At 38.4% G+C, this 25,447-nt stretch overlaps 1 protein-coding gene across 4 annotated transcripts; it reads right to left on the reverse strand.

The window, feature by feature from the left end:
• SERBP1 (SERPINE1 mRNA binding protein 1) lies at positions 1–16,266 on the reverse strand. 4 transcript variants are annotated; one of them, XM_086394311.1, is made up of 8 exons: positions 15,852–16,266; positions 11,982–12,132; positions 11,304–11,444; positions 11,102–11,173; positions 10,402–10,476; positions 7,712–7,889; positions 3,999–4,172; positions 1–2,197 (listed from the first exon to the last, which is right to left on the reverse strand). In XM_086394311.1, the coding sequence occupies exons 1-8, from the start codon at positions 16,162–16,164 to the stop codon at positions 2,141–2,143; spliced, it is 1,161 nt and encodes a 386-aa protein (XP_086250437.1). In that variant the 5' UTR covers positions 16,165–16,266; the 3' UTR covers positions 1–2,140. The 4 variants fall into 4 exon arrangements, with proteins under 4 accessions (XP_086250437.1, XP_086250435.1, XP_086250436.1 ...); XM_086394309.1 differs by having other exon boundaries at positions 10,402–10,521; XM_086394310.1 differs by having other exon boundaries at positions 11,102–11,191.
• Between the last annotated feature and the right edge of the window lie 9,181 nt (positions 16,267–25,447).

Genomic DNA, 25,447 nt, shown 5'->3' on the forward strand with positions numbered 1-25,447 from the left:
TGAGCATGAAAATAAAATCTTTATTTTCAGTTATTACCCACCAATAAGAGAAAGTTAGGTTCACAGTTTTAGCTCGTGACACAAAGTGAACTAGGAGGCAAATTTACATCCATCAGATACAACTAATGGACTGACTTTTAAAATCCAGGCTATCTTGAAAGCTTGCAACATACCAGATATTGCTGTGTATTCTCTAGTGACAGAATGCCAGCAATGGCTGACAATGAGTAGAACTTATTTTTTTAATAGGTGTTTTCTATATGTTGCTAGAAATCAGGTTTATTACATGTTCGTATCCAAAAATGAGTTAAGATACTTTAAACACACTACTTATGGGTATGTTTAGGAATGTGTATGTTGCAATCTCAAGAGGGGTCAATAGTCCATATGGACTAAATTAATACTTGCCTCTGGGTAGCAGATGTTTGTAAATATAAAATTATGTTTAACATTAGCACCAGTGCAGAACATGCTCAGCATCATAAGATCCAAAACACCAGCACAAGCTTATCCACCATTTAAAAAAACCAATTACCTCCTTCCTAAAATGTCAAACTAGTAGGTCACTGTATCAATTAATCCAATCCCAATGCATAACTCTTGTACTGTATGGTTTCTCCTTTAGAAGTACAGGGGAAAACTAATGAGATAAACAGACATTTTATGACTTAATGTCTTATATAAAGTATTTTTAAAATTGGACATTACCACATAGAAAATTACTAATAGTGACAAAAAGATCTTTAAATCTGTAAATAAAGCCCCTTTCCTGTTAATCAATGTTGCAGAAGACTTAAAAAAAAAATCCTAGAAAGGCTGTTTATTATTCTCTCCATGTATGTTTTAGTAAGTGGTGATGCTCTTGATTAAAGAATCCATTGTTAACCTAATTTTGTAACAGAGGAAGAGGTAAAAAGATAGTTGTTACCTTCTACAGAATCTATCAACTTAAGACAAAAATTAATAGCAATATAGGAAATTTGCAAACAGTAAAATTTTTGGTTTTCATTTCATGGATGGTGCTGCTGTTCCAACCTTATAAAGTAAAGCTGTCCACTTTCCAAATCCCAGAAATTAACAACCTCCAACCTTACCATACTAACCAGTGCCCTTTGGTTTCTTTAGAACAAGGGAGAGTTAAAGGGTTGATTATGGATGTACAATTTTGATTTTGGGACCTTTCACACATACATATCATACTGAGCGGCCACTTACTTTACAGAGCAGTTTAAATGTTAACACATTAGCCAAATCAACTTGTTCCATCCACCCTATTGGAGGAGGAAAAACCCAACACCCATAAAACTACTTCACTTGACAGTATGTGTCTATCAACAATAAGTAGCTTAAACAACTTTTACCAGTAAGGTGTCTAGACTGATTTTTAAAATGGCCAAGTGACATTTTAAAAGTAAATATAATTGAAATTGAATCAATTATAATTTGAACCTAATGAACCATGCAGGAACAAGGGTTAATAAACCAATGTGCTTTGAATTTGTTCAAGTACTGGTATTTCTGTATATAAAGATTTAGCATATATAACAGCTATCATGAGAAGTGAGAAAGACCTTATCCCCAGAAATGAAAATATTAAAACTAAGTTAAAATACATAAAGTAGTTAGTATTCCACACAGCATAAAATTTGACAAAGTTTACATGTCCCAGTTGACCATGTGTGAAAATGCAAAGCAGGTATTAAAACTGATATTATGTCCAATATTTAAAACCAGTTTGTAATAGGGGGGAACATCTAAATCCTTAATTAAAAAACACAAATGAAGTGAAAGCTTTAAACTGGTACACACTGTTCACACCTATATTTCAAGTTTGGAAATGCATATTTGCAAGCAGCAATACAAAAGTATTCATGAAGAATGCATAATCTCTGAAAATTATGAAAACATCCCTGCTACCAATACATTTCTAAATACAAAACTGACTACCATATTGTTACTTCTGTGTAGCAGGAGTAGTTCATTTTCAAAACAGATAAAATTCAGTCTTTAGGTGTGAATGGTATGAATGACAGTCTTTTTTTTTGTTTTTTTAAATTTCTTAGTCGTTTGGGATCCTTAAGCATGCAAGCCTCAAAGAGGAGGGTCCACAAAGGAACCAGGGCGGTCTTATGGCATCCAGTTAAGCCAGAGCTGGGAATGCCTCTGGGTCATCCACATCAGGAGCAGAAGCACTTGACTGAAAAAGAAACAAGCAAAATTAATGATTCTCAAATCTTATATAATATTTCCAGTGGCTACATTTAGACAGATTCTTAAAAAAACACACACACACACACAGTTTTATTACAATAAGTAAAATACGCCAAAGCTTTTACTTTCAAAAGGTAAAATTATGGATCAGAATAGGACTTGAGGGGAATAAATTGGGAGACTGAGATCGACATATACACACTATATGTAACTAAATAAATAGGTAACTAATAAGGACTGACTGTATTGTAACAACCTATATATAAAAAGAATCTAAAAACAAGTGAATATATGTGTGTATATATAACTGATCCAACTCTGCAGAAACTAATACAACATTGTAAACTCCAGTAAAATTAAAAAAACAAAAAAGGACTACAAATATTTGCAATGAGCCCTGTCCTGAATTTTCTACCAAGATCTGAGAAAACTCCTAGTAACACCATGGGTTATTTGTTTTTCTAACAAATCACACTAGTAGATTCACACAAGGTACATATGTGGATTCACTCCTGTTCACTATTCTTTTATTTTTCCCACTTGCTATTAAGAATGGCAATGAAAGCAAGCTAAGAAACCAATTATTTAAGCAGCACATTCATAGCTAATAGGAAGGAACTCGATGGCTATTTATAGTCAAAATACAAATTATAAAACAAAAAAGTATTGAAAAGATCCATATACACAATGCTGCTAAGTCACTTCAGTCGTGTCCGACTCTGTGTGACCCCAGAGACGGCAGCCCACCAAGCTCCCCCGTTCCTGGGATTCTCCAGGCAAGAACACTGGAGTGGGTTGCCATGGCCTTCTCCAATGCATGAAAGTGAAAAGGTAAAGGGAAGTCGCTCAGTCATGTTCGACTCTTCCCGACCCCACGGACTGCAGCCTACCAGGCTCCTCCGCCCACGGGATTTTCCAGGCAGGAGGACTGGAGTGGGTTGCCATTGTGTTACAGAGGGAAAAAACAAACAAAATATCACTGAACTGTTATAGGTGACCATAAAATCTAGAATATTAAGTTACTACTGTAATTAAACATTGTCAGACTCAATCAAGCAGATGGGGTGCCATTTATCAGATGCTGAGAATTCAGGACATTATGGTTGGTTCTGAAATAGACTGTAAGACACAATGAATTAACTCAAATTATCACTAATACTTTAATAATATCTCATCAATAAACCATGAACTTTGGGATCAAGCAGATCAGAATTCAAAACTACCAATTACTAGGGCTTCTAGCAAAATGTTTCAGAAAAATTTTGTTTTGTGTCACACACAGTGCAAGGCAATGGAAATCACAAAAAACACGACAAAAATGAAACCCAACTCTAGTAAGAGACCAGCTCTCCTGAAAAGAATAGGAATCAACAACCAATCAATGTAACACAATTAGATACTGGACACAAAGGTTTTATCAAGCTGAGCTCTAAAAAGCAGTGAAGATTTGTCAAGACAATTATTGATATTTGGCACTTCAGGTAGACAAAGACCAAAAAATTACCTTGGTTCCTTGCACCTGAATTTCATCTTCTATAAAATGGCAATTTTTTTTAAAAGCACAGTACCATGACAAGCACTAAATTGTTCAATAAAGGGTGATAAACTTAACCACTGGCAGCACAGCCATTTAAGTGCTTTAAACAAAAATATAACCTAAAATGTAATTTCTTAAAGGCGTGCCAACCTTTTTCTTCTACTTATGTCCCCAAAAGGAGTTAGGTCAGTCATCCATCCAAAGAGGTCCCTCAAGTTACTTACAACGGTAGACTATGTCTTAAAATTACCTTGTCAGTCCTGATGCCACGGTTTGGACGTCCACCACGCCCACGGCCACCTCGTCCTCCCCTGCCGCCACGTCCTGGGCGGCCAAGGTCTCCAAAATTGATCTCCAGCTGAGATGTTATATCATTTGCTGGCTTCCGGAAATGATGATCCATAACTGAGTCTTCAGCATGAGCCTAAAATTTCAAATGAAGGCCACTGGGTGATTTGATTAATAGGAAAGCAATGTTGTATATTTCTAAATGAGCTTTCTACAACCTGTCCTTTGTGTGAAAAAATGTAACAACAGGTAATAAGTAAGCTTTGGGATGACTTACAGTCATCTAGCAGGAAGAATTCCTTTCACTTTTCTCCACTTCATATTCCCTTAACTTTAATTATAGGTGACACTAGCAAGTCTTGATTAGAGGTATTATCACAGCTACTCAAGTGGCTGGGCCCCACCTCAAACCTACTGAATTATAATCTTTAGCAGTGAAGTATGAATAGTGTTAGCTGCTCAGTCGTGTCTGACTCTCTGCAACCCTATGGACTGTAGCCTACCAAGCTCCTCCGTCCATGGGATTCTCCAGGCAAAATACTTGAATGGGTAGCCATTTCCTTCTTCAGGGGATCTTCCCGATCCAGGGATAGAAGCTTGGTCTCCTGCACTTCAGGCAGATTGTTTACCCTCTGAGCCATCAGGGATGAACAAGTACATTTAAAATATGCCCTTCAGATTAGGATTCCAATCTGAACCCTCTGATGAAGACTTTTAGATAGATGGTATATATTTCTGTTAGAGACATTACTGAATCTCTTCATTAAGTTTTAAAGAGAACTTTTGCTCTATACCAGCTATGACTTGGGAAAGAAACTGTGTACAGACTTCTCAAAATGCTTTTGTTTATATTTAAACATGTTCTGCCATATAAATTGGAGAACTACAGATTCAAGTGAAACAAGTTAAATAAAAAACCTTCAAAAACTGTGCACAAATAAAACCATGCCTTAAATTTACCAAAGGAACCTGCATTAAAATGAAGTCATCATGTTTGTGAAACTCAGATGCCTAAGCCACATGACAAACTCTGCAAAAATGCCAAGCAATCTCACACTGCTTAATGCCTGATTTTCTTTTGTACATTTGGGAGAATGGGTTTTAATCTTCTAGTTGGAAACTTCCTATACTAAAGTATGTTTTAATTTTTCTAAATACATGTATAATCCTTTTTTCTGAAGGGTATTTCATTCTAAATATCTTGTAATATTACAACTGTTAATAATTACCTTTCAAGTACAAATTCTTTATTTGTTAACAGATTTGCATTCCTTTAATCATCTAATACCCAAACTAAATTACATCCCTTTTGTCTCTTTCTTTAAAAAGAAAGGTTTTTAAAAATATTTTCCAGTTTTTTAAGTTTAAAAAAATATTAATTTTAACATTTAAAAAATATTAACTTAAACAACAATATCAATTTATTAGTTAAAACCATTTATAAATTTCTAGAGCAAGAAGCAAAAAAGCTTAAGGTGATATATTACTGAAAACAATCCTGAAGGTATTACTATAGTAATTAAGAGGAAGCCTGGATATTCAGGTTACATCCCCAATCTTCAAGTAAACTACCAGGATCAATTTACAGGGTTTGTTTTTTTTTTTTCTATAGCACTGTGCAATAATTAAGGAAATAGAGCTTGGTCTCAGCTGTCAATAATTCAGTTCTCCATTTCTCAAAAAAGTGCTTTCCTTTCCCTAACTACTTCATTTTTATTGTGAAGATGAAGATAAGTACAATAAAAGAAAAAAAGAGTACTCAAAGCACTGTATACAACAAACTTAAAGACCTATTATAAAGTTACAATGAGGTTGCATCCTGATAAACCCCAGATTATCTTTAAATCCAAAATACATTTAATATACCTAACCTACCAAACACATCATAGCTTGGCCTAGCCTACCTTCAATGTGCTTAGGACATCTCTACATTACCCAACGGCAGAGCAAAATCATCTAAAACAAATCCACAAAGCCTTTATTATAATGTGTTAAATATCTCATGTAATTTATAAAATGTAGTATTGAAAGTGAAAATCAAGTTCTATATCAGAGACAATCTGTATTCAAGTGTTAAGGCCATATATGCCAATAAGGCCAGATTCCAAGTACAACATCACAAAAGTAGCCTAACTATGAGGGTCCAAGCATTTGTAAGTGGTTGATAAAGAAAATATCCTATTTTCAAGGTTATTCATAACCAATTTCACATTTTATAATTTTCAGAAAATTCTATGTATCACCTTGTGTAATAATTATTTCTGAAAAGCTCAATATAAAATACTTAAAACTGGGATATTTAACCAGATGTCTATAAAATGCATGAAGAGGTTGCAGGGTATTAATGGTAATAAATAATCTAAAATTATACCAAAGTATTTCATGTCTGTGTCCTGTTCTGAAGAAAAATTCTGTTGGGACCCCAAAAACTTATGAATAATTGTCTCAAAGGTGCCAAAGTACTTTTTTTTACATTATCCTAAGCAGTTTAATGGAGAAGGCAATGGCACTCCACTCCAGTACTCTTGCCTGGAAAATCCCATGGACGGAGGAGCCTGGTAGGCTGCAGTCCATGGGGTCGCTAAGAGTCGGACACGACTCAGCGACTTCACTTTCACTTTTCACTTTCATGCATTGGAGGAGGAAATGGCAGCCCACTCCAGTGTTCTTGCCTGGAGAATCCCAGGGACGGCGGGGCCTGGTGGGCTGCATGGGGTCGCATGGAGTCCGACATGACTGAAGCGACTTAGCAGCAGCAGCAGCAAGCAGTTTAATAATTAGTTCAAATGAATAATCTCCCTAAAGTGAACTTCTATGGTTCTTTAAATCCAAGATTCTTTTTGAATTTTACAGACACACAAAACAACTTTACAACAAGAACTACAAAAAAACCCAAAGCACTCTAATGAAGCAAAATATTTTTTCTTTACCAACAGGAAATGACACAAGACTGTCTCATTTATACTACTTTCATGATGCCCATGTTTAAAAAATCAACTCTAAACTTTTTAGTGCAGAATATTTCCAAGCTTGTTTCACAATTATTTTTTTGCTTAGAAAATTAAAATGTAGAAAGATTTTACTGTATTTTTTAAAATTACAGGTTGCCTTCATAACATTTCAGTTTAACTGTGACTAAAAGCTTATACTTACATAAACCCTAAAAAGATATAGCAGTGGGATAGTCCCCTAAGAATGTGTGCCCCAAGACTTAAATAAAAGCTACCAAATCAAAAGTCACTCGTCTTTCTCAAGTATTTTCATTAGTTTCCTTATTTCCTAAGGAAAGGAAACTCATAAATTCTCTGGTCTTCACAAGCTATTACTCTTCAGTAAAGATTAATGAAAGATTCCTGGATATTATTTATACAGGGCATAGGCAGACAGTTTAAAGTTATACCACATAAAAAATGCCAACCTTTCAACCTAATACAAGTCTTAATGACTCCCAGTTAAGTAAGATTTTAAAAAAGATTACAACTTTAAAAGAATAATTTCTTAAGACTATATCATAATGCAGTTTATTTTCCTTTGGGGGCAATATATGTCTCAAATAATCCCATGTAAAACTTTACTTTATAAACAGATTACCCATGTGAAATTTTAAAACAAAAATTGTATATGTAATTCAAGACAAATCTGAACATTTTCAAACACCACAAAACTTCACTTTACCTCTTCACTTTTTGACTTATGAAGAACAAATCCCTTCTTCCACTGCCCATCAGCACCTTCATTTGGTTTTCGGATATTAAATTCTACTTTTGCCCGGTCCTTATTTTGAATAGCCTTCCACTCATCCAAAGTCATTTCTTTTGGACCCTCTTCCTTTACTTCTTCAACTTCATTCTCCCTGCGTGAAGATGTTTCAGTATTACACCTGGTAGTGAGCTCATAAAATCACAGAACTTGTAAGTGAGGAAGTACCAACCTTAGCTGGTTGATAATCATCTAGATTATCCAAGGACAGGAAAATCAGTTTTCTTTGTAACCCAATGGCTAACATGTGACTTGGTAGAGACCAGGAATTCACTGTTTGTTGAATCAGTGAAAATGTGGATAGCGAAAGAACATACAATTCATCTTTATAAACTCTTAAATGACCATCTATCAGTAACACAATCTTGAACTGGCTTTATTAAACCTAGAACACATTTTTTAAAACCACACTACTGTTTTAAAAACTTACAGTATGTGATTGAAATCTGATTTAGCTTCTGCTAAAACACATTTTTAATTTCCATAATACATAATTCATAACACACATGAAGGTAATCATCTAGGCTGCCCATGACAACCAAGTTTTATATAAGAATATAAGAGAACTGTTCCCTCATCCATTTTTATAATATTTAAAGCAAATCTCTAATTTCTACAAATCCAATCTTTATATATACTCCAACTGTCAAACCAGTGTGTACATGAATAGCAAACTAAAGTTTCATTAGTAATGGAACTTTCTATAAAATACCGGTTTTCAATACTTAATACCAAATTGTGTTATTTCTAATATAATTCCCAGACTATAACTATTACATAGTATCCTGTTTCCTTTTTACACAAACAAAGCATGCACCTAGGAATTCACTATTTAATCTCAATTTTCAATTGTCACCAAACAAGTTTGCTATTTTGGGAGCACCGCTTCTTTCCAAAGATAGTAGGTGATTCAGTTAGCCTCAGAGCTCAAATAACTTCCATACATGCTATTCTTTACTGTTTGACAAATCTCATCTTAAACTCCCCAGACCGAGTTTATACTGAATTGATGCAATTTTAAGTATCAAGTCCAACCCTGTCAGTTTGCACATCAGAAAACTAAAGATAGAAAAAAGGTCCCAGTTACTCATAAGCTGTAACCTAGCCAAGAACAGAACTCAGCATACATTTATCACATCATGAAACCATGACATCTACCTTCAAGGGTTCTAAGAATCAAATGAAACAAAACAGAAACTCAAGAACTATACTTAAAGGAACCAATCAAATTCAGCCAAAACTGTGTTTCTTAAATTTACACTCTTGCATATGTAAGCTAATGTCATCATCATGGTCTTTAGGCTCAGTACCTAGAACCCCAATTTCAGTCCTGGGAACTGAGCTAAAATTTGCTTCCAATACCCTATCAATACCAATATATCTCTTACATAACTGTAAGTATCAGTAGTTATAATCTTGGCAGATTACTCTTAAGGTGATTTAAATATGTTTAAATATTTAAACAAATTAAATATTTATTCATTTAAATAAATGAAGGCTCTTCATTAAGGGCACAATATTTGTGTTGAGCTTTGTAAAGTAATTAAGTGTTGTATAAGGTTCATTTAACTTACCTATTCCTTTGTTTACCACAAAATATTCATAGTTTCATACAAAATAAAACAAAGTTCAACACATCACTCAACACCATGTATTTTTACTTAATAGTAATAATAATAACTAAAATAACTAATAGTGTAACTAAAAATAATATTTATATTTTTAGTAATAACTAAAAACAATAGTAATTTTCTCTAATAATAAATCAATTATTATTCCTTATTTAAGGAAATCCACTAAATATGACTTTCTAATCATTAATAGTGCTTCACTCTAAGAAAAATTCTGGAGAAAAAGAGTTTAGAAAAGTATCCCCTCCCTAAATGACTTGATTATGCCTTTATTAAGAATTACTGACCTAAATAATCTGCAATGCAAGACTTTAAACTACATGCTGAAAGAAATGACTGACATATAACTTCTGCTTGTATTGATGGAAGACAGAGGAAGGCATAAAACTATTTCTACCAGCATAACTTGAGTCTTTAAAACTCTCCAATCCTTGAACAATTTCAAAACTGTCTTGTACCTAAAAACTCAGAAAATAAGAAAAGCTAGTTAAATGATAACGTATTCTGGGCCTTGCTCTCCTCACAGATTTTAAAACAAGCCAATAATGCTGTATTCCACATTCTATGTCAACAGGAAAAACGTTCAAAGAGATGGAGGAACTAATTTTAATAGTCACATTTTCTCATTTTAAACTGTCTCAGTATAAAATGTGTACAGCTATAGAGTCCAAAGTACTTTGAACTATGAGTTGCAAATAATTCTCAGGTTAAAACAGATAATTTTTGTGCTCAGGGCTAACAGGATTTACTAAAATACGTATCTTCCTTATCTTTTTAAAATGTCAATGGTAAATTCAAACAGCCCAACATATACATGTGTAAAGTACTACTCTACTATTTGAAGGAATGGAGTACAATAAAGTCTTTCCTATTAAAAAGCAAATATTTAACAACATTAAGTCTATAGATTGTTTTTTTGGTAAACCCCACACATTGCAATGCTCAAGCATTACCACCACACACAAAATCACTTACTTATTTTCAGTGTCCGCAACTGGATGTTCTTCACCTTCAGGTGTTTCCTCAGTCACATTTGATTGTTCCAAGTCACTGCAATTATAAGATATTTGTTTCTGAATGTATTTGGGGGACTCTCTAAGGAAAGAAAGAAAAAAAAGGCATCTAGGTCCATTTACATGTAGTTAAAAGAGTATACAGAAGTATTTTAAAATTCTCACATTCCCAGTTTTTTCCTACTGAATTTACTCCCCTGTAGAACACCATGAGAAAATAATTTAAAAATATATACTGATCCAAGTTATAGCTCAAGCACACTACTCAAAAAGTAGAAAGGCAGCAGTTCTGAAATAAAGCCCCACCAGCTTTTCAAGTTTTTATAGTCACTAAAAGGTCAATAGCTAGAATAAGAATTACAAAATAAGAAACATACAATAGCAGAACATTCAAATAACTTCAATGTAAGATTTCAAAAAAAGTGACATACCTATATGAAAAGTATCACATACGTTTGAAACAGAGGAAAATTGGTCATTTGACACATTATAACCCTAACATATCCAAAAAATCACCCATCATCTTGTAAGGAAGTAGCTGAGATGACAGCATCCATTTTTGTCCCAAGGACAAGTAAATATTTAACAGAATTAAGGGCAAATCTCAAAAGTAAACTATACAATTTTATTAAAATTATTTATTAAAAAAATGGAATACCAACGTTAATTCATCTTTGACAGTTCCCCAGTTGTGAGATCCACTCCCTCCACGTTTGTCCTCATGCTTCAGGCCACTGTAATGTGAAAAAGAACTAACAAAACTGAGTTAACATAATACTCTTTAGTTCTAGAAATTCAAATTTTGTTTTATTAAAGAAGTAGATTCAAATATTAAAGTATAATAAAAACCAATATAAGACTTACGATCTATCACTTCCACTATGCCTATCAAATTCACGTTTGCCACGAGAATCAAAGCCATCTCCCCGGCCCATTCCACGTCCACGACCTCCTCGACCTCTTCCAAGACCACCACGGCCTCGGATAGGCCGGTCAATAATCGGTCTACAACAAATGAAAAATATTACATACTTGTAAGGTTTCTGGAAAAAAGAATGAGAGAAAGTCAAAGACTCAAAAATACAGGAACATATTTACTGGCTCACATGGCAACTGTTAAATATGTTTAGAAAATTCAAAATAGTCTCTTTCTAAACAGTTAAAGGGAATCAGAACTAGGGAATTCCCCAAAGAAAGAAAATTATTTTGACATTCGCTTTTACTACTACTGTGTATACTCTTCCACTGTTACTCATTTCACATTATAATCTAATAAAACTGCTATTCACTCATATACTTAAAAATTAAAATAAACACATCTAACCTGCATAACTGAAGTGTTTCACTACAAGAAATCTAAGTCTGAATACCAAAAACTGTTACCAAAATGTCATTAATAACACACATACTCACATGGTCTGCTGAAAAAACTGATAAAATTAACCAGCCACACTGCTTCCTGGCAATTATGCTTAATTCATATGCGTTAAGATGGATGTCTATAAACTGACAATATATGAAGAGATTAAGAAACAATCTTGCCTATCAACGGAAAATTCTCCTCCTTCACCCTTTTCTTCAAGTGGCTTTTCGAATCTTCTTTCACGAGGTGGTCGCCTTTCTGGTCTCCTATCAATTATCTTCCCTTCACCCTGAAGTTGTTGATCAGGTCTTCTTCCAACACGTCTTATTCCTAAAACAATTAAAAAAAAAAAAAACCCATATAAGCAAATCATTTTTGCAACACAAAACATTTAGGCCTAGACTGTTAGGAAAAAAAAAAATACTACTCTTTAAGTCCACCACTAGCACTTTCTGTTGAAAAAGGCTAACACTGGGCACCTCTGAAGTTTAACGAAGTACTTCAGAAAAATTTCTATTTAAATAAACTTGTTTCAAAATTCCATTTAGTTTGCCAAACCATTTCCCCACAAAGCATTCTCTGTAATTGACCTGGAGGTCATTTAGTTATTTCTCTGACTTTTCAAGATGCCCGCTTCTTAATTTGAAATTCTAAATTCAAAGAAATCTTAAGCAAATGATATAGTAAAAACGATTAATAAGAGTAGCCATTTACAAATAATAGTCAAACAAACCAACACAATCACCAGATAAGGACCCTTAAAAAAAAACACACACACCAACAGTGAAGGCATTATTTTATTTTACATCATCTGAAGAGAAAAAAAAAAGAGTAAAAAGACTGATGATTTTATGAAATTACAAAACTGAAGGGAAAGCAAATGCCATTTAAGATTATATCCAATGAATAAGGTCCTACTGTATAATATGGGAAACTATATTCAATATCCTCTGACAAACCATAAGGGACTATATTAAAAAAGCTTATATACACATACATACATAACTGAATCACTTCAGTGTACAGCAGAAAGTAACACATTTTGTAAATGAACTATACTTCAATAAAAAAAATTTTAAAAAGATTACATCTCCATAGTTGGAAATAGCTACTTAACCCTCTTCCTATTGCAGTTTATACATATATTTCTATATATGTAAACATATACATACATACCACACCTAATTTTAAAACACACTGTTATGCAACCAGAAGTTATTATTATGGAGAAATTTTTTTTTAGTTTGCCCTTACAATTATGTTTTCAAAAAATCTTTAAAAACCACATACACAAATTAAGCAAGATGTAAGAAACAGAAACTTGTGACATTAAATGATGGCTGAAGCATTTACTGATTTCCCTCTCCCTTACCTTTTTTTTTCTGTTTGTGTCAAAGGCCAAAAGGCCCCATGGTGGCCTTAAGGATAATAAGTAGACTGATGGTTAAACTTATGACTGTAAAATTTTAGGTATGCTTTAATTCCCAAACCACAATTTCTGACAGTCACCTGAGGAACTGATTTCACAACAAGATATTAAGTTGGTTCACTCTGGTTCTTTCTAAGAAAGTGTACCGCCACCAAGATGCACCCAACTGTTCAGCTGCTTGCAGTCAAATGGTAAATGTCAAACTCTTAAATGAAATTTTAAGGTCCGTTCCACATAAACTCTCAGGACAGGCCACAAATGTTAGATCTTACACCAAGGCATTTAAAAAATTTTCTTCAGAGGTAGTGTATGGGGTGGAGCTACGGAACCAGTTCTTATAACATCCACGCCTCACACACCCAAATGAACAATGGCTTACTTCCCCACTCCAATATTCAGTTATCAGGCTTACAGAATCTAAAACACAAATAAATCCATGCAGCAATTGACATTTAAAAATGTGTCTCTAGATTTTTCTCTATATTCCAGGCTTTCAACATTAAAAAACAAATGAGAATAGACCTTAGTGATGTTCAGTGGTGTCAATTCTCAAGTTCCTCAAGTGGGCAAAAGACAAACTACAAAATTAATAGAATACAAACAGTAAATACCTACCTAAAGCATATCTAGGATTGTGCCAGGACCTCTATTCAAAGGCACAGAATACATGATCAGGTTAACAATCCTTCCTACTACAAGAGTCCAGGACTTTGTTTACAGGTCTATAGTTTCCCAATGACCAGAAATGACTGCTACATAGTAGGCTCTCAAAATGAAATTTTTTCATTCAACATTTTTATAACCTGTTTTATGCAATTTAAGGATAAGTGTGCTCTGAAATGCTGACCTAAGGAAAATGTTGATAGCTAATAATGGAAATTTTCCCAAGGAAAGACTACTGAACGGTAAACGCAATCCTGCTCATAAATTTACAAAATAACTAACTTTATAATTTAAAATACTAGGTTCCAGGTAAAAGTTTATTTCATAAACGGACTTTACGATCAAACTGAGAGGTTTAAAGCACACCTCATGTTTTGAACATGCAAAAAGAGTGAACACACTTCAGATTCCATTTTTGCATGTACCTCCTTTGAATTAGTGTGATAAAGGAGGTAAACATGAGCACAGTTTAAATGACTACACAAGTCAGTGTTTCTTAACATAGAAATTAAACGATTTACTACATTGTACTACAGCCTATAGAGCCTGCTATAAAGACTAGCTGAGTAGCCTCAAAGATGCATGCTTTCTAATACTCCAAAGTGTGCTTCCCTGTCCAACCTGTAATTTTAATATAATTGTTTTATTTACCACCTAGGTTCTTCATCCCAAGCCTCAAAACGTTCTCTCTATATTTCTTAAAAATTCTAAACCAAAACCTAACACAATTGTTTTCATTTTTAAATTAGTTGAACGCTATCAAATTCAACTAAAGCTAAGAACTCCTTTCTGAAGCACGTGGCAAAATTTCAACTTTCAACACACAGAGGTAATCTCTATGATTCAGAGCTTAGGTCCGACACCTACTTACTTCGGATCTTTAAGATTTTTCCTTATTCCTCACTGCTATGCTTTTTCACCCACCACCAAAGAGAAACCAGCAATGAGGGGAGAGTGCAAACACCAAGTTCAAGGCAATCCCGCGAAGTTTACAATGACCTGGAAGCAGCTACCACCCGCCAATGAAATCCCGGCCATGCTTCACGCACATGGGGAGAAAAAGCCATAGACTCAAAAGGACTCTGCGGTGGCTACCGCTGTGACAGCCACGAGGCTCAGGCCAGGGGCACACCACACGAAACACTGTGTGCGGGGGGGTGGGGGGGGGGCGCGGGGGTTCGACGGGGTAGATAAAAAAGATCTTGACTCGAGAACGAGTGTCAGGATTTCCTGCCAACACGTTTTCATTCAGAATTCCCGCTTCTGGTCAATCCCGAGTGGCTAAATTCCTCTCCCAACAGCTTGACTCACTCCAGCAAGTTATTAAGTTTGTAATAGTTGAGGGGGCGAGAGGTGGACAATAAAGCACGTGTGCACCTAAAAGGGCAGCTTATTCCACAATATCCGAGCGGTTCGAACATGCCTGCGGGGAGGTGTGTGCGTAGGCAAAAAACTCGACTCTCTTTCTCGGGCGTACCCCGCGCCATCCTGGGACAAGATGGCAAGAGAGGAGCCTAAAGGAGACAACCTCACCTCAGAGCAGCAGACTGAGGGGGGAGCTCTGAGCAGGAAGAAGCCGCGGAGCTCCCGCTATCCGCTTCACTACAAGTGCTCCGAGGAGTGGCTCCCTTCACCGAGCCTCGGTCCATGCGCTCGCCCACCAAGGAATCCGGCGGGAAGGCAACAGCCTCCCAGGATCCCGACCACGCTTCTCGGCTCAGACCTGAGGCGGGAAGGGGTGGTTCCAGTATCCTTGCAGGTGGTGGTTTGAACTTGGGCTTAACACGCTCCCAACACCTTCGCAGGACCTGGCTTTTGTCGCGTTGAGGGAAACGCGGGGATATCGGTGGCCAAGTCTCCCGCGAACCCTCGGAGCCCCAGAAGCGAGGGTTAGCCCCAAGTCTCCTCGCTCCTTCCCTCCATCCCGGGTGTCTCCCACCTTCTACCACTGCTTTACCTTCTTTCTTCAGCGCCACAGGCGGCTGCGTCTCCTCCTTCTTGTCAACCACGCCGACGCTGGGGGGCAGCGGATTCTTGCGGTCTTTCTGGGACTCTTTACGCAGCTGTTTGCCCGCCGCATTGGAGTTGGTCTGAGCTGCGGCCTGAGCTGCGCTCTTCGCCCCAGGGCCCCCAACGCCGCCCCCGCCGGCTTCTTTTTTCTTGTTCTCTGCTGCCTTCAACACCTCGAAGGGGTCCGATTCGTCGTCAAATAACTGGTCGAATCGGTTGGTGACCACGCAGCCGAAGCCTTCCTGTAAGTGCCCAGGCATGATGGTGGCTCGGCGGCGCGTTCCTCCACGGATTGCAGCGGGCCGCGCCGAGCCAAGAGCGCCTGCTTCAGCTCTTCCCACAAGATGGCCGGGCTGAGAGAGGGGGGCTGTCTTCTCTTCCGGCGCTAGGCACACATCCGGGAGCGGCCAGCGCCGCACGGTACCACGGGGTCTGTAGGCCAGAGTTGCTTTTCCTGGGGTGACTCCCGGCACCAGGACTACAACTCCCAGAATACAAGGCTTAACAACTCTTCGCGCGCGCCTCAGAGGCGGGACCTCACCGAGGGAGAGGGGCGTGCAAGCTGAGGGAGAAGCGCGGTGGTGGGCGGAGTCCTGCCACCTGCTATCGCCACCCTTAAACTCTTGGCATCTCCTGCTGCGCTGAAAACAGGAAAACGTGACGGCGTGTTTTGCTTGCGAAAGTTCTCAGTCTTCGGTTTTACTCCCCGCCTCCGGTCCAGGACTAACTTTCCCCACCTCTCCGGGAGGGTCAAGGTGACTATCAGTCTTACAAGTGGAGACTCACAAACTTCCAGGGCTGGCAGATTGCTGAGGTGCCGCACTGGCCTCGCGAAAGCGGAACCCGCTTTCTTCCAAATCCCTAGTTGCTGGAGTTGCCCTCCTGCAGCCCTAATAATGAATCGAAGTGTTTCTGTTTAATGTGAGGCGGAATACGCTTCCTCTCGCGGGGACTTGAACTCTAGCAGCAGAATTGATCCAAAAGACAGGTTGAACTAGCAGAGTGAGTGTTGCGCGCTTTTCTTGGATGAGAAGTGCCGTTTTGCGACCGGTGCTTTAATTGTTAACTCCTGGCAGTGTAGCACTAGCCAGACACTGGGAAAGCCTCCAAAAGGCATTGTTTGTAGAAACACTTTCTAGAGTCTAGACTGACATTAGTGCCCGGCAAGTCAAGGATTGGGTGTTAGTAAAGGGTACTCAACAAATAACATTGAAATGTAATCTGAAGAGCATCTTAATGTGTGATGTGCTAAGAGGTGCAGTGAGGGGAGAGAAATATGTCAGAGAATTGTCTTTAATTCGCACTGGGATTAGCTGAGAAGTCCATTAAAAGGGTGTCATGCATATTCAAGCATATTTGGTAACACGGTGAGGGTAAATGTATTATCATAATTTTTAAACCTTTTTCTATTAACCAGACTATAGAAAATGCATCTCTATGTTCCAGGTACTATGAATAACCTTAATGAGGACAACAACTTGTTAGGTAAATAATTTTCCCTTTTCACAGGTGAAACTATTTCCTATTTGAAATAACTTAATCAAGTTCACATCTGTAAAAGTGTAAGTGCCAGGAGTTAACTCCAATCTTCTAATTCCACTGTGAGACACTTGACATCAATTCTTTAATCCAGACTCAGCCTTCTGATAGAAATGAATCAATATAAATTAATTTCCAACATTTCAATTCAGCTCAGTTCAGCTCAGTTCAGTTGCTCAGTCCTGTCTGACTCTTTTCGACCCCATGAAATCACATCATGCCAGGCCTCCCTGTCCATCACCAACTCCTGGAGTTCACTCAGACTCACGTCCATCGAGTTAGTGATGTCATCCAGCCATCTCGTCCAAGACTTAAATGTTGTTGAAGAAAAGAAGCGAAAAGCAAAGGAGAAAAGGAAAGATATAAGCATCTGAATGCAGAGTTCCAAAGAATAGCAAGGAGAGATAAGAAAGCCTTCCTCAGCGATCAATGCAAAGAAACAGAGGAAAACAACAGAATGGGAAAGACTAGAGATCTCTTCAAGAAAATTAGAGATACCAAGGGAACATTTCATGCAAAGATGGGCTTGATAAAGGACAGAAATGGTATGGACCTAAAAAAAAGCAGAAGATATTAAGAAGAGGTGGCAAGAATACACAGAAGATCTGTACAAAAAAGATCTTCATGACCCAGATAATCACGATGGTGTGATCACTGACCTAGAGCCAGACATCCTGGAATGTGAAGTCAAGTTGGCCTTAGGAAGCATCACTATGAACAAATCTAGTGGAGGTAATGAAATTCCAGTTGAACTATCTCAAATCCTGAAAGATGATGCTGTGAAAGTGCTGCACTCAATATGTCAGCAAATTTGGGAAACTCAGCAGTGGCCACAGGACTGGAAAAGGTCAGTTTTCAGTCCAGTCTCAAAGAAAGGCAATGCCAAAGAATGCTCAAACTACCGCACAATTGCACTCATCTCACACGCTAGTAAACTGATTCTCAAAATTCTCCAAGCCAGGCTTTAGCAATATGTGAACCGTGAACTTCCTGATGTTCAAGCTGGTTTTAGAAAACGCAGAGGAACCAGAGATCAAACTGCCACCATCTGCTGGATCATGGAAAAAGCAAGAGAGTTCCAGAAAAACATCTATTTCTGCTTTATTGACTATGCCAAAGCCTTTGACTGTGTGGATCACAATAAACTGTGGAAAATTCTGAAAGAGATGGGAATACCAGACCACCTGACCTGCCTCTTGAGAAACCTATATGCAGGTCAGGAAGCAACAGTTAGAACTGGACACGGAACAACAGACTGGTTCCAAATAGGAAAAGGAGTACGTCAAGGCTGTATACTGTCACCCTGCTTATTTAACTTATATTCAGAGTACATCATGAGAAACGCTGGACTGGAAGAAGCACAAGCTGGAATCAAGATTGCCGGGAGAAATATCAATAACCTCAGATATGCAGATGACACCACTCTTATGGCAAAAAGTGAAAAGCTAAAGAGCCTCGATGAAAGTGAAAGTGGAGAGTGAAAAAGTTGGCTTAAAGCTCAACATTCAGAAAACTAAGATCATGGCATCTGGTCCCATCACTTCATGGGAAGTAGGTGGCTAAACAGTGGAAGCAGTGTCAGACTTTATTTTTTAGGGCTCCAAAATCACTGCAGATGGTGATTGAGACAGCAAAAGAGACACTAATGTATAGATCAGTCTTATGGACTCTGTGGGAGAGGGAGAGGTTGGGGAGATTTGGGAGAATGGCATTGAAACATGTATAATATCATGTATGAAACGAGTCGCCAGTCCAGGTTCGATGCACGATACTGGATGCTTGGGGCTGGTGCACTGGGACGACCCAGAGGGAGGGTATGGGGAGGGAGGACGGAGGAGGGTTCAGGATGGGAAACACAGGTATACCTGTGGCGGATTCATTTTGATATTTGGCAAAACTAATACAATATTGTAAAGTTAAAAAATAAAAAAGACACTCCTTGAAAGGAAAGTTATGACCAACCTAGATAGCATATTCAAAAGCAGAGACATTACTTTGCCAACAAAGGTCCGTCTAGTCAAGGTTTTTCCAATGGTCGTGTATGGATGTGAGAGTTGGACTGTGAAGAAGTCTGAGCGCCGAAGAATTGATGCTTTTGAACTGTGGTGTTGGAGAAGACTCTTGAGAGTCCATTGGACTGCAAGGAAAGCCAACCAGTCCATTCTAAAGTAGATCAGCTCTGGGTGTTCTTTGGAAGGACTGATGTTAAAGCTCAGACTCCAGTACTTTGGCCACCTCATGCTAAGAGTTGACTCATTGGAAAAGATGGTGATGCTGGGAGGGATTGGGGACAGGAGGAGAAGGGGACGACAGAGGATGAGATGGCTGGATGGCATCACTGACTCAATGGACATGAATTTGAGTAAACTCCAGGAGTTGGTGATGGACAGGGAGGCCTGGCATGCTGCGATTCATGGGGTCGAACTGAGTGACTGAACTGAACTGAAATATTGTTGTATGTCAGACAGGGTATGTAACATGGCTGAATGTAACCTTATCGATTTCTGAGCATAATTGAAATCAAATCCTTAACAGGGAGGGCTTCCCTCATAGCTCAGTTGGTAAAGAAGCCTCCTGCAATGCAGGAGACCGTGGTTCAATTCCTGGGTCAGGAAGATCTGTTGGAGAAGGGATAGGCTACCCACTCCAGTATGCTCGCTGGAGAATTCCATTTACTATATAGTCCATATATAGTATGGACTATACTATATATAGGGGTTGCAAAGAGTCGGACACGACTGAGAGACTCACTTCACTTCCTTAACAGGGAAAATAAAAGTCATATTACAGGCATGTGGCAGCAAGCCTAGTGGTTTTCTAAATACAGCCCATATTCCTCAAAATCAGGTATTTCTCTGTGGCCTCAGCCCCTGCCACACACACTCCCCCATCTCACACACAGACCCTGCCTCCTTCCATAAGCTCTGGCTCTTATGATTTTTACCAAGACAAAGCACAAGGAGTTTTTGATCATACTCTTCATGCCCCTTTGAAAATAGCTCGGAAGATCACCATGCTTTAACAAACTCTTTCTCTTTCACAGGGTCTATTAATATCTGCATCTTTGAGACATTTGCTACAGCCCCTCCTCTTACCACTTTCTGGCCTCTGTCACAGCAATATCAAGGGCTAAAACTTGATGTTTTATTATGTACTTGGTGCACTTTATGTAATCTCATTTAATCCTTACATCAACTCTATGGGAAAGGTATTATTGCTTTTTTAAGATGAGAAAAACGAAGCACAAAGAGACAAAGTAACTTACCCACTCACTACAGTCTAGAAGGGCTTCCCTAGTGGCTCAGTGGTAACGAGTCCACTTGCCAGTGCAGGAGATGCAGGTTCGATCCTTGGGTCAGGAAGATCCCCTGGAGAAGGGAATGGCAACCCACTCCAGTATTCTTGCCTGAGAAATCCCATGGATAGAGGAGACTTGCTTGCTACCATGGGTTCACAGAAGAGTCAGGACAGGACTTAGCAACTAAACACCACCACCACTACCACCACAGTCTGGGGAGTGGGGCAGGCCTGTCCTTAGTCATTTTTATCCTAGGTACAGGTTTCTGGTTCCTTCAAATAGATCTTTATGACCAGCAAGCATTCTTATAAGAAGAATACTTAAAAATAAGCTATATGTAGCAAAATTGTATGGCTATGAATTTTCTTAGCACTTTTCAACTTCCTTCTCTCCGTTTTGTCTCTCCTGGAATTTTGGTTACTCCAGGGAAATTTTAAGCCCATTTTGAAATTATACAAGTAAAGATCAAAATTCCAATTCTTTTATGTCTCACAATTGATTTTATTTTATATGTAATTATTTTTGCAATGTTTCCTTCTGAGAAGTTAGTTTCTTTATGAATATTTAAAAGTTCCTACTACTCTTATAGAAAAAATATTGGCCAAATAAACCTCAAGAGAGAAGGAAAAGGAGATTTCTTGGCAGACCTGTTATTCAAATGAAAGCCGGGAGTTGTAAACTGTCAAGTTATAAGATATCACTGATTAGAAATGTATCCTAAAATATCAGCTCTCTGTAGCAATGTTTGAATCACATATTGTTCTCTGAAAAATACTTGTGCAACTTCAAAACCTTATCTATAGCAAGCTCTCTAGAGTTCTCTAGCAACAAATGCTGGAAACTAGCCAAGTGTATTGATTGAATATACAATATAGTTGCTTAATGTTAATGACACTGATAAAGGGAATAGTATACCTCCTTCCAGCCCTCACTTGTTTTTAGGATGTTATCAACCACATTACAACTTGTTTTTACCCATTTCTAAATGATCTCAACCCACTGTTACTGTAGCTATATTCTAATAATAATTACTAACAAGGACTACAGTTTGAGCATTTGCTATGCACTTTACACTGTGCTGAATACCTTACATGACTCATTTCCTTAAATTCTCAGAACAACACTATGGAGAAATATTACTACTCCCCTTTTATACTGGAGGAAATTATGGTTAAGTGCCTCTCCCAAATTCACATTGCCTAGAAGAGTCCAAACAGTCTGATCTCACAGCCTGAGCACTGACCTGTTATACTTGTAAGTAACATGATAGAGGAATCAGTCTTTCATCCTTACATGGCTACCACCTATAGCAAAAGAAAATTATTATTCTAGTACTTTGGGGACACTGGATACAGGTATCATATAAATGTTAAGAGAATCTAATTTTTAGTATAGTGATGGAATTCCAGTTGAACTATCTCAAATCCTGAAAGATGATGCTGTGAAAGTGCTGCACTCAATATGTCAGCAAATTTGGGAAACTCAGCAGTGGCCACAGGACTGGAAAAGGTCAGTTTTCATTCCAATCCCAAAGAAAGGCAATGCCAAAGAATGCTCAAACTACCGCACAATTGCACTCATCTCACATGCTAGTAAAGTAATGCTCAAAATTCTCCAAGCCAGGCTTTAGCAATATGTGAACCGTGAACTTCCTGATGTTCAAGCTGGTTTTAGAAAACGCAGAGGAACCAGAGATCAAACTGCCACCATCTGCTGGATCATGGAAAAAGCAAGAGAGTTCCAGAAAAACATCTATTTCTGCTTTATTGACTATGCCAAAGCCTTTGACTGTGTGGATCACAATAAACTGTGGAAAATTCTGAAAGAGATGGGAATACCAGACCACCTGACCTGCCTCTTGAGAAACCTCTATGCAGGTCAGGAAGCAACAGTTAGAACTGGACACGGAACAACAGACTGGTTCCAAATAGGAAAAGGAGTACGTCAAGGCTGTATATTGTCACCCTGCTTATTTAACTTCTATGCAGAGTACATCATGAGAAATGCTGGACTGGAAGAAACACAAGCTGGAATCAAGATTGCCGGGAGAAATATCAATAACCTCAGATATGCAGATGACACCACCCATATGGCAGAAAGTGAAGAGGAACTCAAAAGCCTCTTGATGAAAGTGAAAGAGGAGAGTGAAAAAGTTGGCTTAAAGCTCAACATTCGGAAAACGAAGATCATGGCATCTGGTCCCACCACTTCATGGGAAATAGATGGGGAAACAGTGGAAACAGTGTCAGACTTTATTTTTTGGGCTCCAAAATCACTGCAGATGGTGACTGCAGCCATGAAATTAAGAGATGCTTACTCCTTGGAGGGAAAGTTATGACCAACCTAGATAGCATATTCAAAAGCAGAGACATTAACTTTGCCAACAAAGGTCCGTCTAGTCAAGGCTATGGTTTTTCCTGTGGTCATGTATGAATGTGAGAGTTGGACTGTGAAGAAAACTGAGCACCAAAGAATTGATGTGTTTGAACCGTGGTGTTGGAGAAGACTCTTGAGAGTTCTTTGGACTGCAAGGAGATCCAACCAGCCCATTCTGAAGAAGATCAGCCCTGGGATTTCTTTGGAGGGAATGATGCTGAAGCTGAAACTCCAGTACTTTGGCCACCTCATGAGAAGAGTTGACTCATTGGAAAAGACTGTGATGCTGGGAGGGATTGGGGGCAGGAGGAGAAGGGGATGACATGGGATGAGATGGCTGGATGGCATCACTGACTCGATGGACGTGAGTCTCAGTGAACTCCAAGAGTTGGTGATGGACAGGGAGGCCTGGCGTGCTGCGATTCACGGGGTCGCAAAGAGTCGGACATGACTGAGTGACTGAACTGAACAGAACTGAGTATATAATGCATTTTTAAAACAAAAGTAGTAAAGGTGGTTCTTATGAAGAAAATGTCAAATCCTCTGTCTGAGGATGGGATGATAAATATAGCAAGTCTTGGCTGTTGCTAAACTTAGGCTATCAAAGCTAAAAATAGAAATATTACACTCTCTATATTTTGCTACCTCAAACTTTATTTGAAGATTGATACCCTTGATTTTAAACTTGCCTACTTTTTTTCCGCTACATTGTACTCTTAAAAAAACACACACCTTTACTGAGAATTAATCGCATACCATATAATTCACCTATCTAAAGAGTGCTATTCGAAGGTTTTCTTTTTAGTATTTTCACAGAGTGGTGCAGCTATTACCGTTATCCAATCGTGCTGCGATTCATGGGGTCAGAAAGAGTTGGACACAACTGAGCGACTGAACTGAACTGAATTTTAGAACGTTTTTAAGAAACTCATTAACTGTCACTCCTTGTTCTCTCTACCCCCAGCCCTGGGCAACCACTAATCTACTTTCTGTCTCATCAGTTCAGTCACTCAGTTGTGTCCAGCTCTTTGCAAACCCATGGACTGCAGCATGCCAGGCTTCCCTGTCCATCACCAACTCCCGGAGGTTGCTCAAACTTAGGTCCATCAAGTCAGTGATGCCATCCAACCATCTCATCCTCTGTCGTCCCCTTCTCCTCCTGCCTTCAATCTTTCCCAGCATCAGGGTCTTTTCCAGTGAGTCAATTCTTTGTATCAGGTGGCCAAAGTATTAGAGCTGCAGTTTCAGCATCAGTCCTTTCAATGAATATTCAGGACTGATTTCCTTTAGGATTGACTGGTTTAGTCTCCTTGCATTCCAAGGGACTCTCAAGAGTCTTCTCCAACACCACAGTTCAAAAGCATCAATTCTTCGGAGCTTAGCTTCCCTTGTGGTCCAACTCACATCCATAAATGACTGGTGGAAAAACCATAGCTTTGACTATATGCAGATTTGCCTATTTTGGACATTTCATATGCATGGAATCATGTGATCTTTTGTGATTGGCTTATTTCCCTTAGCACAATGTTTTCTAAGTCCATGTTGTCACACGTATCAGTACTTCATTCCTTTTTATAAATGAATAATATTCCATTGTATTTTATTTGTACATTAACCAGTTGATAGACATTTGCGTTATTTCTGCTTTTTAGGTCTTATGAATAATTCTGTGAATATTTCAAGATTTGTGTGGACATATGCTTTCATTTCTCTGGGATATATATCTAGGAATGGAATTGCTCTGTCATGTGGTAACTCTATGTTTAGCATTTTGAGGAGCTTCCAAAGTGGGTGCACCATTTTACAATCCCAGTAACAATTATGAGAGTTCCAGATTCTCCACATCTGGTATTTGTCTTTTGATTTTAAGCCATCTTAATGGGTGTGAAGTGGTATCTCACTGTAGTTTTGATTTGTATTTCTCTAATAGCTAATGTTATTAGAGAGCATCCTTAACATGCTTATTGAGCATCCTTAACATGCTTTTTGGCCATTTGTATATCTGTTTTGGAGAATGTCTATTTAGATCTTTGCTATTTTCTGGCTGCTAAGTCACTTCAGTCGTGTCCAACTCTGTGTGACCCCATAAATGGCAGCCCACCAGACTCCTCCGTCCCTGGGATTCTCCAGGCAAGAACACTGGAGTGGGTTGCCATTTCCTTCTCCAATGCATGAAAGTGAAAAGTGAAAGTGAAGTCACTCAGTCGTGCCTGACTCTTCGGGACCCCATGGACTGCAGCCCACCAGGCTCCTCCATCCATGGGATTTTCCAGGCAAGAGTACTGGAGTGGGGTGCCATTGCCTTCTCCGATTTTCTGGCTAGTTATATT

The sequence above is a fragment of the Bos grunniens genome, chromosome 3 (genome assembly GCF_055505025.1).
Source record: "Bos grunniens cultivar Pamir isolate PY7600 chromosome 3, Bosgru_T2T1.0, whole genome shotgun sequence".
Taxonomy (NCBI): Eukaryota; Metazoa; Chordata; class Mammalia; order Artiodactyla; family Bovidae; genus Bos; species Bos grunniens.